Here is an 18,714-nt window from a genome sequence, read left to right on the forward strand (position 1 = left end):
CTACGGTGAAGCATGATGGTGGCAGTATCATGCTGGGGGGGATGTTTTTCAGCGGCATGGACTGGGAGACTAGTCAGGATCGGGGGAAAGATGTACAGAGAGATCCTTGATGAAAACCTACTCCAAAGCACTCAGGACCTCAGACTGGGGCGAAGGTTCACCTTCCGACAGGACATCGACCCTAAGCACACAGACAAGACAACGCAACGGAGTGGTTTGAGTGGCCCAGCCAGAGCCCGGACTGGAACCCGATCAAACATCTCTAGCGAGACCTGAAAATAGTTGTGCAGCGACGCTCCTCATCCAACCTGACAGAGGTGAGAGGATCTGCAGAGAAGAATGGGAGAAACGCCGCAAATACAGGTGTGCCAAGCTTGTCGCGTCATACCCAAGAAGAGACGAGGCTGTAATCGTTGCCTAAGGTGCTTCAACAAAGTACTGAGTAAAGGGTCTGAACTTATGTAAATGTGATATTGCATTTTTTGTTGTATTTTTTTACCAAAACATTACCTGTTTTGCTTTGTCATCATGGGGTATTGTGTGTAGATTGATAATGATTTAAAATAAAACAATAAAACATTTGAATAAGGCTGTAACGTAATAAAATGTGGAAATAGTCGAGGGGTCTGAATACTTTCTGAATGCAGTGTACATGGACAGGACTAAGGGGTTTAGAAAACGTGATCAGCTGTTTGTTTCCTGGGCCCAAACCTCACGCGGGTAAAGTGCTCACTAAACAACTCCTTTCTCACTGGATAATAGTGAGGGCTATCACTTTGGCCTATACAAGTAAGGGACTCCGGTCTCCTGCTGGTCTGTGGGCTCATTCCACTAGAGGCATGGCTACGTACTGGCCTTTATTTAAGGGCCTATCTAGCCAAGATATTTGTATGGGCTTCATACATTGGCAAAGTTTTTTATACAGTAGACTGGATATCACTGCACCAACTCTGATGCATACTGTATTACGTGTAGGATCTTCTGAGGGGCAGGGCCCATTTTGTGTGATAGTGTCGCACAGGGCAGTCGGTCGTCAGGATAAGCTCGTCTGGCAATACGGGAGTCAGAATATCCCATAAGTGAAATACCGAAACGAATCCTTGAAAGAGAACTTTAGGTTATGACCTTAACTCCGGTTCTCTGGTAGTATGAGTGAGGTATTTCACCAGAACACCCTCCTCGCATGAGCTAGGAAGAGATGTTGCTTGTTTTGACTCGGAGACGCTGCGTGGACCATTTTATAGAGTAAGAGGGAAATACCTCACTCGTACTATCCGAGAACCGGGGTTACGGTCATAACCTAAAGCGTTTCTGTGTTTGTATGGTGTGGGCGTACCCCAATAACAGAATGATGTGGGCGTATACTGGTCAATAAAAATATTAATGACAAGTCAACAGCTGATTGGCCAGCTCAGTCAATGAGAAAACTCGGCCACAAACATGACGTCGTCCTCTGAGAAAGTAATAAGCATTTTTGAAACGGTCTGTTTGAAATACACGTTTCACTTGGGCTTTTTGAAGTGTATTTTTCTCACATATATGCTTTGGCCACAAATACAAGTATAGGAAGCGTTTACATTATTTGGGTATGAGTTAAAAGATTATGAGCTTTTAAAGGGGATATTTTCCCTGGGCAGTTACTTTAAGCATGGTAATGTTACTCTCAGGGTTTCTGGACTCACTGTTTCAGCTCTGTTTGTTTCATTGATGTGCCTCAGTAGACTGCACGCCACTATTCAGATTCCCACGCTAGCTTTGTCTGAAACGCAGAAAACATATGTGCCTTAGAACCCCTCAAACACACACACACACACAGTCCGTTCCTACTGATTGTAATGAGCGTGGCCTGCCTGGGAAAGAGCCTGGAGTATTTTCCTTTTGTTAGGAGAAGATGAAACAAAGTGGCTGTGTCCCAAATGGCACCCTATTCCCTATATCAGTATTTCCCAACTCCAGTCCTCAAGTACCCCCAACGGTAGGCATTTTTATTGTCCTGGACAAGCACTGCCCTATATAGTGCACTACATAGGGAATAGGATGCTATATGGGATGCATACAGAGTTAAATCTCCTTGGAGGAAGGCCTCAGTCAAATGAGCTGGGCTGGAAGCCATAGGGCATCCTTGGCTGCCGTCCAAATCCTCTATTAAGGCCCTGTGTAAAAATGTATGTGGTGGGAAAAGTACCCCATTAGTTATTACAGAGGAGGCTTTAACACTGAGCCTGCTGCCCCATACAGTTCCCCTAGGACTCCAATAGCCTCTTATACACACACACACAAAGTGTGTGTCCAAAATGGCCCCCTATTCCCTATGTGCTATGGTCAAAAGTAGTACACTATGTTGGGAATAGGGTGTCATTTGGGATGTAGACCGAGAAGCAAACAAGATGAAGTAGACCCATAGAACTCCTGTACAGTTCACACACAGGTGGCTACTAAGGCTTTTCCTTTTGTTTCCACCTGGTGGAATGGGAAGGGCCCAAGAGTGAACACAGGGCATTGTTAATCCCAATGCTTCCCCCTCTGAACGTTGGAACTGGTTAGAATGTGGATGGAATTCCTTGTGGGAAACTTACGAGTCTTTTGTCATTCTAGAATTCCTCTAGAGGGTTCCGTAGTGTTCTGGGAGGTTAAGCTGTTGCCCAGACTGCAAGGAGGCGGGCTGTCCCTGGCCTCTATGTTCTCACACACGTACACTATCACACTCACACACACACAGACTCATTCAGTCTCCGCGTAAGGGTTCAGAATTGAGCAAAGGAGCGTGGATTAAACTGCGAGGGTGTCACCAGCGTCAGTGGGAAAGGAAACTGTGATGTCAGGGCTCCTCGTGTTTTACAATCTCATATACATCAACCATACCAGTAACCCCACGGAGATCCTATAATGTGATATGTGATTATATGGGTATCCCCTTGTACCAACATGTGTATATAGTTACAGTACTGCATGTGTGGGCTGACTATAATTTCCAATTCCCAAAATAGGGTTTTTCCCAACCACCCAATTGCCATCCGTTGACCAAATTATGTCCCTTTAAATTGGCTTCACTTACCAAAACACCCAAAGGATATCATCCTGACCTAAAGTTTGCCCTTATTATTAGTTAGTCATCAAGGATTAGGTCCCAAATGGCACCCTATTCCCAAAATAATCCCTATGGGCCCTGGTCAAAAGTAGTGCAGTCCATAGGGAATAGGGTGCCATTTGGGACGCAGACAAGGACCTCCAGGCTCCTCTCTCTTCATGGTGGGCAGTATGTTTGTCTATGGTATAATCAGTGGGTAATATGACCTTGGCTTGGCAAAATGCATCTACAAGGATGTAATTTTTTTTTTTTGCTTTAACAGAAAAGTGTAAGCAGCAGCGTTGAGACAGAGGGTTCATCCCAAATGGCACCATATTCCCTATGGGTTCCTGGTCAAAAGTTGTGCACTATGCAGGGAATAGGGTGCCATTTGGGCAGACCAGTTTTGTGTGATAAAATGTTATTGGACAGAAAGAGAGATATTGGAGTGTGAATGGGTTGTGGTGTAGGGACTAAATGGTAAGATGCATAGCAGGCCTGTAGCAGGGCCTATATTTAGAACTTTTATGGGGTAACTTTTGAGTGTTATTGTCTTGTTGAATTTCATTTTGTTTTATGCTAGTAAAACATAGTTTTAATGCCTACAATATGAAGTCAAAGTATTTATGGAGCAAGATTAAAGTTTAAATTTTTTTTGTCATCGCTCCTTGGATAATGTAAGGAGGATACTGGCTTTGATGCACTCCAGCCTTTTTGTTTGTCCGCACACATCTCTTTGTGCATGCACACGCACACACACACACACACACACACACACACACACANACACACACACACACACACACACACACACACACACACACACACACACACACACACACACACTATAGTTACCAAGTGCAAACAGCATGAGTCTGAATGAGAAAAACTAATATTTAGCAAATAGGAATTTGCAGAGAACCACCCGGCAACCCTTTTATATGATTAATGTTCGTTATGGACCCTAAGCCATTATATGTGCTTGCAAACGGTTTATGGAGGGTGAGATGGGGGGGATTGAAGTGAATAACGTTTCTAGCCGAAAGCTCAGCATAACTCCTGCGCTATCTCAAGCATTTTGTGAATGATAAGCCAGTGTTGAACCAATTACATGGACCGTTAACTCTGCCTGAACCAATAGTAAACTCCCCTCATAGTCATTTAGCTTTGGGAGACTGCAAGTTAAAGGATAATGCTATGGTGCCGATGATGTAACTGTGTTGTGTGCCAGGGCTTCCGTTTGCCGGTAATTGACGGCTTTTGGCCGATAAATACAATTGTAGCCTGCCAAATTATCCAGGGCTGCCCTGCTGCTGAGGAGAGAGCGAGAGAGGAGCGTTGGCCTAGGGAGAAAGATAAGTATTCTGATTGCAAGGAAGCTATCCTGTTGTCACAGATGGAGAGAAGATGTTCTCGGCTTCCTGTAGGTATACAGTACTTTTTTATTTCTCAACTCTCAAATATGAGTTCAGTAGCAACAATTTTACAAAGATATTTGATATGGCTTTGAGATACGGAGCCTGCGAAATGCAGATTGGCCATTGCGAGTGCATAGGCCTCATTGGGCGGTAGGCTACAACTGCAACATTGGACATTAAATGTCATTTTAGATTAGTACAGGGCTACTATGAGTCATGGTGATCTGTTTTGAGTTTCCACTTACTCATGTGGTAAATTAGCCCCAAATAAATTAGCCTATGATATTAGAGCATGTAAAGATGCAGGAAAATTAATCTCTATTGAACAACAAAAATATCCCAAAATCATGGTGCTCTATTTTAAAAGTGAAATATAACCACAGTAGCGTAAGTGTCTACCCACAATGCATGACAATCACTGAATTAGGTTGCATATTAAAATATTTTGAATCACAAAATCACCATCTCAGTAGTCTATTACACTTAAGCAATAAGCCTCGAGGGAGTGGGCTGTATCCAGGCACTCCGCGTTGCATCGTGCTGGAACAGCCCTTAGCCATGCTATATTGGCCATATACCACAAACCCCAGAGGTGCCTTATTGCTATTATAAACTGGTTACCAACCTAATTAGAACGGTAAAAATAAATGTTTTGTCATACCCGTGGTATACGATCTCATATACCACTGCTTTCAGCCAAGTTTATAATTTTTAATAAAGAACTGTGAATTACTTTATAAGATGATAGGCCTACTCAATTTTTCTATTGAGTAATGTGCAACTCGCTGTTCAGGTAGGATGCAATTTTGGAACTTTAATAGATTTTTTTGTATTTATAGTCATTTGTTTTACACGTATTATTATTATTATTATTGTATATTATTGTAGGGCTATTTATTAATCCAAGCCAGTTCTTTAAAACCTGTTACTGCAGTGGGCTCAATCAGGGCCACACAGAGTGTTTCTTGGTAGTCTTAAACAAATCTACTTTGAAACAAAAGTATACACCTCACACACATGGTTATGGGCTTAACAAAAATAAGACACCTGTATCATGTCAGATATAATGTACGTTGAAATGTATTCAATTTTGTATTTGCATCCCAATATTACACTTTATATACATCACAGAAGACTGAAATATAACAAAACCGGTTTATATAGAAACACTGGATTTTCTGCGTAAACACTGGATTTTCTGCGTAAAAAAAAGAAAAAATATTTAAAATATGAAAAATATGAATAACATTCCACCACTGAGGCCACTAGGACATTTGACAAGAAAGGGCTACATATGCAAAACGTAGTTTTTTTTCATTCTGTTGAGACGTTTTCATTGGCTAAATTAAGTTTGATTTGTCTTTTTAATTGTGTGCCTGTTGTAAAATAAATATAATTAGTCATTAATATGTTAGGTACGGTAGGCACTAGCCTTTCTTGGTAATTACTGCAATATAAGCTGTGAAGGTTTAAACCAGTTTGCAAGTGTTTTGTTTAATTCCGTTGAGCCATTTCTTTGGCCAAATTAAGTTCCAACTATAATGTTGTGTTTTCCGGAATATAATATCCTGCTCGTACTTTCTCTATAAACAATGGCTTGATTTACTTTTGATATTACCCTAATAAAGTTTAGAAACTTTTTGAAGGTTCGGTGTGGTGTGGCTATTAGCCTATTGTACTGCAGGCCTATGATACGAGGCAGTGCGCAGAGGCGCTCCGACTGACTCCAACAGTTGAATGTTTTTGGCCTACTGGAGTTACTCCTATAATCTAACAATAAAATGCTTATCTTTATAAAAAATATTCAAATAAAAAATGTACGAATTAGCCTTCTTCTGTACTCCTATATCTCTAAAGCAGACGCAGTAGCCTATCTGAAATGCATGTCGTGTCGTAGCAAGCCGCCGGCATATCTCTTATCTCTCTCTCTGGGGCTAAGCTTCTCTTCCTTTTACATTTTTTGACCCCCAAAAATGAATATACCTAATACAGTGGACGCCTAAGCCAATAGGCCTATGCAGTGCCCTAATGCATTTAGTGCTCATATCTCTAAAAGCTGAACAGTGTGGTGGACAATTATTGTTTTAGGAAGGGTAAAAATCATGGGGAAAAATATGCTTTAAAGTTTTGCATACGCTACAGATGGAAATAGTGTTTTTGTAATTAGTTATAGGCTGTTTTTAAGGACACGTAAATATGGCTCATTTAGCCAATATCCGTCGTTTATGGAAGGCGCTGGCTGCGTGGGTGGACGGACAGCCTAATGGGTTACGTACCCAATGCATATCGATGACTGGTAAATAGCTTAAATGTCCGATAAATAAAAATATTCCCGGTCACTTGTCCAGCGCCAACTTTTCCTAACGGAAACCCCGGTTTGTGTTTGTAGAATAAACTTGATCTCCCCACCCTGCCAGTACTGATTTACAGCGTTATTAAATCCTGAACCATAACTGTTTTAATGTGTCAGGCAAAAATAGCATTGTGATAATAAACGTCAAGGCAGTCTGTCTGCAATCCCAAATGGTACCCTATTCCCAATGGACCCTGGTCTAAAGTAGTGCACTAAATAGGGAATAGTTGGGACTCATACATGTACTGGGCAGACTAAACTGAACATTAATGGATTAGCTTTTATTGTCAGCAGTATGAACAATATCCCTGGCATTACACTTTTCTGTTTACCCTCAAGCCTAAACACTAGGAAATATGTCAATAGGAATCTGCAGAATCTGCAGGGATATGTCTCTATCCAGTATATGAATAACAATACTTTGGCTAGCAGAGAGGATATCGCATATCGCCAACTGAAGATTCTTAGATGCAGGATAGGAGGCTAATGGCCACAGGCAGATGCATATCATTCTGTGTGGTGTGTGTGTGTGTGTGCGTGTGTGTGTGTGTGTGGTGTGTGTGTGTGTCTCTCCAATGCTTGAGGCTGTGATGGTTGTAGATAGTTGTAGTTCCTGCCTTGATTCATAGCTTGAGGCATATTTGGCACAATATGATAAGACACACACACACACACACACACATACACACACACACACACACACACACACACACACACCACACACACACACACACACACCACACAGAATGATATGCATCTGCCTGTGGCCATTAGCCTCCACACACTTGGTATAATAAGAGGGGGTTGACTGACTGTGACTGATTTTACGTACTGCTGAGCCAGCACCATTAGCCTCACACACATCGTCCATTCTCCAGCCAGCCATCTCCATAGAATAGAGAGACCAGGCTAGTACTGCCTCCAGTGGCCACACTATGAAACTACACCCTCCCGCACACTATGAAACTACACCCTCCCGCTCATTGAATGAATGAAGGAATGAAGCCCAGATGAGATGCTCAGTCTGCGTCACAAATGGCACCCTACATAGAGCCCTGGTCAAAACTAGTGCACTATATAGGGAATAGAGTGCCATTCGGGACACATACTTAGTTTGTGTATCTGCTGAGCTAGGATCTGGAGCTTGGACTGGGTTAGTCAGAGGATTTGATGTACCACACCACCCAGCTCCAAAACAAACACTTGATGGACTGCTGCCCTATTTTCCCTGCTTTGCAGAGCAGGGCCTGGGCCGGTCTGATCTGCTGCTACTGAGTCTGACCTATTGGTCAAATAAAGGTCAAATAAATTGGTGCAAAGGATGTGGCATAACGCGTAGGGCTACTGTGTTGCTGAACTATGGGTGCCATAGTGTGGAGGGCTTACCCTAACCTCATGAATAGTCCGTTAAACATTGTTTATCATTAGCTAAAACCATTGTCATGCTAGGGAGCAGCATTGTCTAACCTTCCTGTGTTCCTCTCTACAGGGCTTTCTACCTGGATAAGTCCAACCTTCCCCCCAGCTCCACACCTAAAGCTGCCCTCATAGACAAGGTAAGAGGATCCGGAAACACCATCTTCATAGGTTAGTTACAGTGGAGGCGTGGTCTGATACTCACGTTATGCAGTCATAGCAAGTAGCCTTGTCCAAGCCGGAATGATCCATGGCACAATGGTCCTGTTTCTGTAGCGCGAGGCAGCTTGATGTACAAGTATACCCCCTGGACAGGATGCTAGTCTACCGCAGGGCCTGATACAGTAGTCCTACGGTATTAACCCTCCGTCCCTTTCTCCTACCTCTCCTTCTCCTCTCCCTCTCCCCCCAGTTGATGCGTCCTCTGAATGCTCTGGAGGAGTTGTATCGGCTGATGGAGAGTTTTATCTCCTCCCGTCGCACGGCAGCCTGTCAGTATACAGCCTGTGGGGCGTCAGGAGTCGGCCTGCTTACCGTGGCATCAGAACTCTGCTCTCGCCTCGGAGCCACACACATCGTCATGTGCAACAGCGGCGTGCACCGGTGAGTGACAGAGAGAGAGAGAGAGAGAGGGGATCTGGCTGAAAATATTCAAATTAATATTAGAACCAATTGCACTTTGTGGCAGTAAAGTGTGCGGTGTGCTTACAAAGCAAGAATTTGACAAATGGGACAAACCCCCAATGGAAACCCAGCATGCGGAATTCTGTACGAGCATCCTCAGGCTACAGAGAAAAATCCCAAACATCGCATGCAGAGCAGAATTAGGCCAATTCCCTCTTCTGATTAATATCTAAATAAGAGCCACCAAATGTTAGAATAATTAAAAAACAAGTGACCCCCCCACTTCGGGCTGCGTCACCAGCAGTTGTGAGTCATGATCGCAGTAAAATTCCACATGACCGTTGACTCACGGTAATCTCCTCTTATGCTCTCTGAGTCTTTGACAATTTTTAGGGCCTTCCTCTGACACCACCTGGTATAGAGGTCCTGGATGGCAGGAAGCTTGGCCCCAGTGATGTACTGGGCCATACGCACTACCCTCTGTAGTGCGGGTTAGGGCGACGCTAGGGTCCGGGTTAGGGCAGGGTTGTAACCTTAAATACCAATATGTGACCATAGAGAAGAGTCCCCTCAGCCAGCTGGTCCTGAGACTAAGTTCGCTAACCACTACCAAGCCAACAAAGCCTCAGGACAACCAACCAAATTATCACAAAGCAAAGAAAAAAATCTATCACGTATTGGAAAGACAAATTTAACTTCAATGCTAGTCTGCTTACAGCCAAATATCTGACCACTATGACTGGTCGAAAATGGAGAAAAACACTGACTATGTACAGTACATACTCAGTGAGCACAGCATGGCCATAGAACCTGGCCCAGAGAGGGGTCGAGACATAGCTGCATTTTTTCCTACATTGCCAGAACTATAAAGACAATTTTCTTCCCCCAAATTTAAAAACGAATACAAAGATTTTGAAACAAAAACAGAAAAGGAGAAAATCCAATATCGAAAAACCTCTTTGTGGCATATTAGCTGCAAAATATGTCGCTTCCTGACACACCCGTAGGGACAGCCAGTGGAATGACCAACCAGTTATCTATCTGCTTCATCATTATTTAAATTATATCTGTCTATATGTTTGCTTTGGCAATGTATATGGTAACACTTTCCATCGAGAGAGAGAGAGAGAGAGTGACTTGTCCCTTCTCCCATTGTCACCGCTCCTCTCACATTGTCCCCCATTTCTCTCCCTCCCTCTCTTCTTTCTTCCTCTCTATATCTCCACATTCTGTCAATCTCTGACAGTTATTAGCAGCTTGGCTTTCCTCACACACACACACACACACACACACACCACACACACACACACACACACACACACACACACACACACACACACACACACACACACAACACACACACACACACACACACACCACACAACACACACACACACACACCACAACACACACACACACACACACCAACACACACACACACACAAACACACACACACTATGTTCTCTCTATTTGTCTCCATCCAGCCTTCTATATCCCCCCTACATTTTATGCGTCTCCATTAACCACATTGAATGTATTCATTAATAGGTCTGAATCCCAAATGCACCCCATTCTCTATATAGTGCACAGCTTTTGACCAGAGCCTTATGAACCAGGTCAAAAGTAGTGTGCTATACAGACAAATGGCTGCCATTTGGAACACAGTGTAGAACTTGCTATTAATATACCTTCCTCTGCCATAGTTATGAAGCGGATACTCTAGTAATGGCTTTCATTGTTCCTTAAAGAGATGTTAGTGCCTTTTAATAAATATATGCACTTTTTAGACGGGAAGTCAACGACACGGTCAAATTACTTCATTCTTATTACATTCCATGTCTGCGTTCCGAATAGCAACCCTATATCATGCACTGCTTCTGACCAGAACCCTATGGCCCTGTCAAAAAAAAGTAGTGCACTTCATAAGGAATAGGGGTTAATTTGGACGCTGCCTATATAAGGTTCCATCTTTCACCTGCCAGATCTTGTCTCGATTCATCATCCTGTGGGGACGAAATATCCTGATCGTTTGTCACCCCTGATCCCCGCTGCTGCTTCATCTCTCTTTCATATTTTTATCTCTTTCTCGTTCTCTCCTCTCTCTTGCCGTCTCTCGCTCTCTCTCCCTCGCTCTCTCTCCCTCTGTCAGTCTCTCTTCTCTGTCAGTCTCTATTCCACACACACACCACACACACACCACACACACACACTTGCGTGTGGTGTGGAATGACAGTGTGATAAAGTGTTGTGGAGTGAGCTGCCCGCTGGCTGAGCTCTAATAGAAAGCCCCCGTCAGACTAGTGACTGCTCTCCTATTAACTCACAGCCGTGTGTGTGTGGTGTGTGTGTGTGTGTGTGTGTGTGTGTGTGTGTGTGTGTGTGTGTGTGTGTGTGTGTGTGTGTGTGTGTGTGTGTGTGTGTGTGTGTGTGTGTGTGTGTGTGTTGTGCGTGCGTTCAGATGCGTACACGAGGATGTGTGTGTTCGAGTACCACTAACGGCCACAAGTCACCCATACAGGCAGCTAAGTGTAGCGTGACAAGCAGGTCAATTCTAGGGTTATTGTCGCCTGTTTTCCGCCCTAAATGCTATTCCATCTAGAGGTTCTATAGAACGGGTTCCTGGTTCCCCTACCATGTTTTTCTTCCACAGCCTGTTCTTTTCTAGAACCATCTGAGTGTTTTCTACTACAGAACCATTCTGCTCTAACTTCATAATTAAATCAAAACACTGTTTATGGAACAAATTCTTCCATAATCAAATATCATCAAACTCTGACGCAGGACAGGATACAGCTTAATAACATGTTTTTTTCTTAAACAATTCCAATCTGACAAACCCAGTAATCCCAAATGGCACCCTATTCCTAATATGTTATGACTTTTGAGGGCTCTAGTCAAAAGTAGTGCTCTAAATAGGGAATAGGGTGCCATTTGGAATCTGACGTGTGAAATCTTAATGGATTCCAGAAGGGTAAAATAAAGAAATAGCAGGAGTATTTATGAAACACTATGAAGCCAGGCCAATAGATTAGTAATGTAATGGAAACTGCACTATCAGAGAGGCAGGCAGGCAGCTCGTCGCACGTGCACGCACACACACACACACACACACACCACACACAAACACACACACACACACACACACACACACACACACACAACACACACACACACACACCACACACACACACACCACACCACACACACACACACCACACACACACACACACACACACCACACACACACACACACACACCCACACACACACACACACGCATGCGTGCACACACACACACGCACACGCGCTCACATGCACACACCACACGCATGCCTGCACACACACACACACGCACACACACACCTCAGCCTCATGAGCCTGGTCGTTGGCAAGACCAAAATTGGCTGAACAACTCCTTGTGGGACTCTGTCAGCATCACACGCACGCGCACGGCGCGCGCGCACACACACACACACACACACACACCACACACACACACACACACACACCACACACACACACACACACACACACAACACCACACGCATGCGGCAACACACACACACGCACACGCGCTCACATGCACACACACACGCATGCGTGCACACACACACACACGCACACACACACCTCAGCCTCATGAGCCTGGTCGTGGCAAGACCAAAATGGTGGCTGAACAACTCCTTGTGGGTTGTGGCACCAGGTAATTAGACAAGCTTTAGGTGGTTGGTAGGGAGTCATGGTATGACCGCTGGCTTAGTCCCTCGCCACGTTGTTCTATAGTTAACTGCTGTAAATGCGGTTAAAGTGAAGTGTTCGTTCTGGCTGGTGGATAAATGTACCACACGAACATGAGACAAGATGGGAGGATAGTTTATCCTCACGTCTTTGGCAGCAGCACACCTACTCAGCCATGTTCTAGAAAGCTGACACCAGTCCAAAGCAGTTAGTGGAACTGAAGCTCAACAGGACTTTTGGCTCCGCCTGATGGTGTAGTAACCCTAGTTGGTCAAACTCATGTCCAACTCATGTCCCAGGAAAGTATGGTGATAAATATTGTATTGAATTAAGAAGAATTGAACACTAGAGAGAGACGGTTGGTTGACAGTTTGTCATCGCGTCTTTGACAGCAACTAGTGAAATGTAGAGAAACATCAAACTCCAATGATCTATCGTTTTCACCAATGTACTCTTACAGGAATGCAGGCTGGCGCTATGAGAGAGTTTAGACTGTTAAATTGTCTGTAAAAGGGTTGTGGATCGATGGGGCTGTGTTGCTTGTTGTCGTAGAGGGGTTCCCTAGTGGCCTTGACATCTGCCGCTGGATGTATACTGTACACTAGGGTGGTGTGTGTTTTGAAAGGGTTACTTACTGTAACTTGTGAATCAATCCGAAACTCAGAATACACCTCACACACATCACACCTCATCTTCAGTGAGAGTGTGTGTCTGAGGACACTAGGGTTTTGTCTCAAATGGCACCATATCCCCTATATAGTTTGCTTGTTTTGATCAGGGCCCATAGGGCTCTGGTCAAAGGCAGTACACAATACAGGCAAAGGGTGGTCATTTGGGACACCCTACTGTGTGCTTGGAGTCAGCTAGCTGCCTCACAGGGATGGAATGTATCAATTCTCTCAATGAAGGTGTTTAAGCTTTAAAATTGAACATAAGGATGTTTACATTCCTTCCCATCTCTCACTCTCACCCACTCACTCACTCACTCACTCACTCACTCACTCACTCACTCACAGTTATTTTAAATCAAAAGAAAGGATTCATTATTATCCTAGTTGTTAGTGAGCTGTGAATGACATTATAATGACTATTAGATGTATACATCAGTAGACCTATATGCTAAGGCAGACAAATATGATGATGACACAGCTACAATAACAGATGAATCACTATTTTGTACTGGTAGGGGAAAAGTACTTTATAGCAGTGTTGTCAGTAATGGCTTTAACTATATTTAGTTGATAGGCTGAGGCAAAGGCAGAGAAATATGATGATAATGAGTGTCAAAAAGAGCAAAGCGAGATTCATATCATTAGATTGTACTGGCAATTGATAGGGGGATTTTGTCCTAGTAGGGAAAACAACTTTACCGCTTTGTTGTCAATAATGGTAACTCAGCGTTCCTTACCCACCAATGGAAGACATGCTGTGGGATGGGAGGATGTTTGAGAATTATGTACAGTGCATTCGGGAAAGTATTCAGACCCCTGAACTTTTTTCACATTTTGTTACTTTACAGCCTTGTTTTTGAAAGAAAAGCAAATTTTTTGTCCATTAAAATAACATCAAATTGATCAGAAATACAGTGTAGACATTGTTAATGTTGTAAATGACTATTGTAGCTGGAAACGGCTTATTTTTTATGGAATATCTACATAGGCATACAGAGGCCCATTGTCAGCAACCATCACTCCTGTGTTCCAATGGCACATTGTGTTAGCTAATCCAAGTTTATCATTTGAAAAGGCTAATTGATCATTAGAAACCCTTTTGCAATTATGTTAGCACAGCTGAAAACAGTTGTTCTGATTAAAGAAGGAATAAAACTGGCCTTTAGACTAGTTGAGTATCTGGAGCATCAGCATTTGTGGGTTCGATTACAGGCTCAAAATGGCCAGAAACAAATAACTTTCTTCTGAAACTAGTCAGTATATTCTTCTGAGAAATGAAGGCTATTCCATGCGAGAAAATGCCAAGAAACTGAAGATCTCATACAACGCTGTGTTCTACTACTTTCACAGAACAGCGCAAACTGGCTCTAACCAGAATAGAAAGAGGAGTGGGAGGCCCCGGTGCACAACTGTGCAAGAGGACAAGTACATTAGAGTGTCTAGTTTGAGAAACAGATGCCTCACAAGTCCTCAACTGGCAGCTTCAGGAAATAGTACCCGCAAAACACCAGTCTCAACGTCAACAGTGAAGAGGCGACTCCGGGATGCTGACCTTCTAGGCTGGGTTACAAAGAAAAAGCCATATCTCAGACTGGCCAGTGAAAAGAAAAGATTAAGATGGGCAAAAAAACACAGACACTGGACAGAAGAACTCTGCCTAGAAGGCCAGCATCCCGGAGTCGCCTCTTCACTGTTGATGTTGAGACTGGTGTTTTGCGGGTACTATTTAATGAAGCTGTCAGTTGAGGACTTATGAGGCATTTGTTTCTCAAACTAGACCCTCTAATGTACTTGTCCTCGTGTTCTGTCCAAAGCACTTACCTCTGACCTCTGTACCCTCTACAGCTGCACCCTGAGTGTGACCCTGGAACAGGCAATCCTATTGGCTCGTAGCCACGGCCTTCCCCCACGATGCATCATGCAGGCTACTGACGTCATGAGGAAACAGGTATGGAGCACACACACACACACACACACACACACACACACACACACACACACACACACACACACACACACACAGTCTTCTACAACTAACCTTGTGGGGGTGCAAAATTCAGTCCCATTCAAAATCCTATTTTCCCTAACCCCTAAACCTAACTCTAACCCTTCCCCTAACCTTAACCCCCAAATCTAACCCTAAAACTACCCTATCTCCTAAACCTAATACTAACCTTAACCCTAAACCCTGTGGAAATAGCATTTGTTCTAGTGTGGACTAACAAGATCTCCCCATTTGGTCAAATTTGAGTTTGTTTACTATTCTTGTGGGATCTAGAAGAAAAAGAAACGCACACCTATTTAGGCGAGGTGCTGGCTAGCGGAGTAGAACACTTGAAAATAAAGGAGACTCTAGGAGCTCAGACGCAAAAATGTAATAACCAACGTTATGACAGCCAGGCTGTCTTCATCAGGGTATAATCACAAACACTGCGGGATGACTCGTTTATATCGTGTCAAAAGACACACAGGTGTCTGTAATCATGGCCAAGAGTGGCCTACTATCATTGGTTAATTCTCAAATATTAAAATGGAATACAAAGAACAGCATACAAAAAACAAATGGATAGCATACGATCATAGATTCATTTTAGACTACACAAGCTTACAAACAATTACAATGGCAAAGTCACAGTAATCACAAGAATGGCTTCAGATCAAAGTCTACGTTGAGACCGAAGGGAGCAAGGGTCTTTAAGTTAAAGATCCAGGCAGCCTCTCTTAAACACGTCCACACACACTCTCTCACTCACTCACTCACTCACTCACTCACTCACTCACTCACTCACTCACTCACTCACTCACTCACTCACCTACTTTTACAGCTCAATAACCTGGTTGTTATTGCAAAAAGGAAATGTGTTGTTTTCAATGACATACAGTACCTGGCTGAAGAAAGGTTAGATGAATCCATCACTCCTCTAGTACCCACTCCCCTCATCTCAAACCCCTCTGTTGTTCCCCTTGACATTCTACACATCCTTTTTCCTAACGCTACTTCACAACAGCAGATAGATGTATAACACTAACCTACTACTATATATTCATATATGAGCGTACACACACACACACACACACACACACACACACACACACACACAGTCTCTTTCTAGGTTTTTTTAAACACACCTCAGCCATACTGTGAACCATTCTTTCTTGGAGACTTGCATAAAAGCACAGCCTCTTCTTGTACCATGCAAAGTACTGTGACGCTTCAGGTTGTTTTTATACTGTGTCCGTTCTTTCTCCGAGAATTACCACTAAAAGCGCAGTCTAAGCTTGTAACCTTTCGAACCTAAAGAACAGGCTGCTATTGTTCTCAATGACACACAGGACCTGGCTGTATAAAGGTTAGATGAATACATGTTCACCACTCCCCTCCTCTCAAACCCCTCTGTTGTTCCCCTTGACATTCTACAGGCCTTGTTCCTAACGCTACTTCACAACAGCAGATAGATGTATAATTCCAACCTTGCTGAGGAATGGATGTGTGTGTGTGTTTTGAAGAATGGTTTGCTTCCGGCAATGAGAATATGTTGTTAATAATTCGACAGTGTTGATCTCCTCCCAAGGAGACGTCGTAGAAAAAGCAGAATACGTCTCTTTAGTTCTGCTGTAGTGGCTAGGTCTATGTTCCAAATGGAGCAGTTTTTCCCCGTATAGTGCACTCCTTTTGACCAGGGCCCATAGAGCTCTGGTCAACGGTAGTGCACTAAATAAGGAATAGGGTCCCATTTTGGACTCATCCCAGAGAGTTAATATCCAAAAGATACGCTCATGTAGTCGCTAATTCTATTTGTCTTTGAAGAGTCATCGCCAACTGAGATTATGCCAATAACCAATTTTATTTTAATCGCCAGGCAAAGCTTGTTATGCTATCTCTATTTTATTTCCCATGACCTGAATAGTTATAGCATTGGTTACCTTTACAGAAATAACGTTTGCCTGCTTCACAAATGGCACCCTGTTCCCTATATAGTAGGGACATAAGGCTCTGGACAAAAGACGTGCACTGTATAGGGAATAGGGTGCCATTTGGGACGTACCCTCTGTGGTGTTGGTTCCCTTCCTGGATTTATTTAACCAAAGAGAGAGCTCGGTCTCTGCAAACCAGCAAGCTTACCACTGCATTTGAGCTAGTTCTCATTTTTACCTCTGTAAGGCTATTTCTAAAAGCTTCTCCTCTCCTCCCTTCTCTCTCCTTTCTCCCCCCTCTATCCATTTCTCTCTCTATCTGATTATATTGTTGCCAGAATTGACTCCCCTCTGCTTGCCAGCATACAGGATAGGGCGGTGTGTGTGCAGGCATGTGTGTGTGTATGTTCGCTCGTGCTTGTGCATGGCTCCTTGGTTAAGTCCAACCGTCTACCGTGAAACTATTACTATCCCTCCACACACTCCTTATTTATTTTCCCAGGTAAAGTCGTACTGTCATTCAGAGCCTGTTCTGTTTTGGCCTGTATCTCCTCACCTCATTAGTAAGACTGTGAGTGGCCAGTCAGCCAGCCAGTCAGCCACAGGGTAATGCATAGATCGCATCCCTAATGGCACCCTATACCCTATATAGGGTACTACTTTTGACCAGAGCCCTGTGGGTATGTGTGTGTGGGCCCTGGTCCAAAGTAGTGCGGTTTATAGGGACTCAGTCTCATAATGGAAACCTAGGGTAGAGAGAGGCTACTTAGGCTTGTCTTCGGTCTCACAGAGAAGAAGTGGGCAGTTGGCCAACAGGAGCACTATACTATTAGCTGTTTGACCATCAGCTGGAGTAGATGGTTGATACTTATTCAAAAAGTTCATCCAAAATGACACCCTATTCCCTACATAGTTCACTACTTAGTGCACTACTTTCCACCAGAGCCCTATGTGGTCAAAAGTAGTGCACTATGTAGGGAATAGGGTGCCATTTGGGACACCTTATTGAGTGTTTCAATGCACACAGTGATTGAAGTACGTAATGATGTTCATTTGAGTAGGCTGAAGTGTGTTAGGGTGCATCCCAAATTGCACCCTATGGGCCCTGGTCAAAAGTAGTGCACTCTAATAAGGAATAGGGGATCATTTGGGACTCTACGTGTTTGAATGGATTCTTTACAGAGACACAGTGAAAGAGCCTTTTGTCATTAGTTCTGTTTTGCAAGGTAATGGCACAGTGCTAGGAGACCATATTTCATGCAGTGTATTGTATTTTCAAAATGGAGATTAATGCTGTATGGATATAACGATTTATCTTGTTAGTTTGTTCTTTACAGTGCATTTTTATTTTGTCAACTTTTAACATTTTAAAACGTTGTTGACTGTATGTCTCTAGGTCATTCACAGGTCATTCATTAAAGTGGTATTACATTTCATCTCATTTAAAACCTCCAAATATTCCCGGGACATTTCTAAATGTATAACTCCATTATGAATCAAATCAAATTCATT

The 18,714-nt window shown here is 43.4% G+C and overlaps 1 protein-coding gene across 1 annotated transcript in view; it reads left to right on the top strand.

Moving 5' to 3' along the window:
* Positions 1-18,714, top strand: part of prex2 (phosphatidylinositol-3,4,5-trisphosphate-dependent Rac exchange factor 2) — a 220,312-nt gene that overhangs the window by 189,247 nt on the left and 12,351 nt on the right. The window contains 3 exon segments of the mRNA XM_070435678.1: positions 8,328-8,394; positions 8,667-8,857; positions 15,133-15,235. Coding sequence (XP_070291779.1) covers positions 8,328-8,394; positions 8,667-8,857; positions 15,133-15,235 — 361 coding nt within the window.

This window comes from Salvelinus sp. IW2-2015, linkage group LG27, assembly GCF_002910315.2.
Source record: "Salvelinus sp. IW2-2015 linkage group LG27, ASM291031v2, whole genome shotgun sequence".
Taxonomy (NCBI): Eukaryota; Metazoa; Chordata; class Actinopteri; order Salmoniformes; family Salmonidae; genus Salvelinus; species Salvelinus sp. IW2-2015.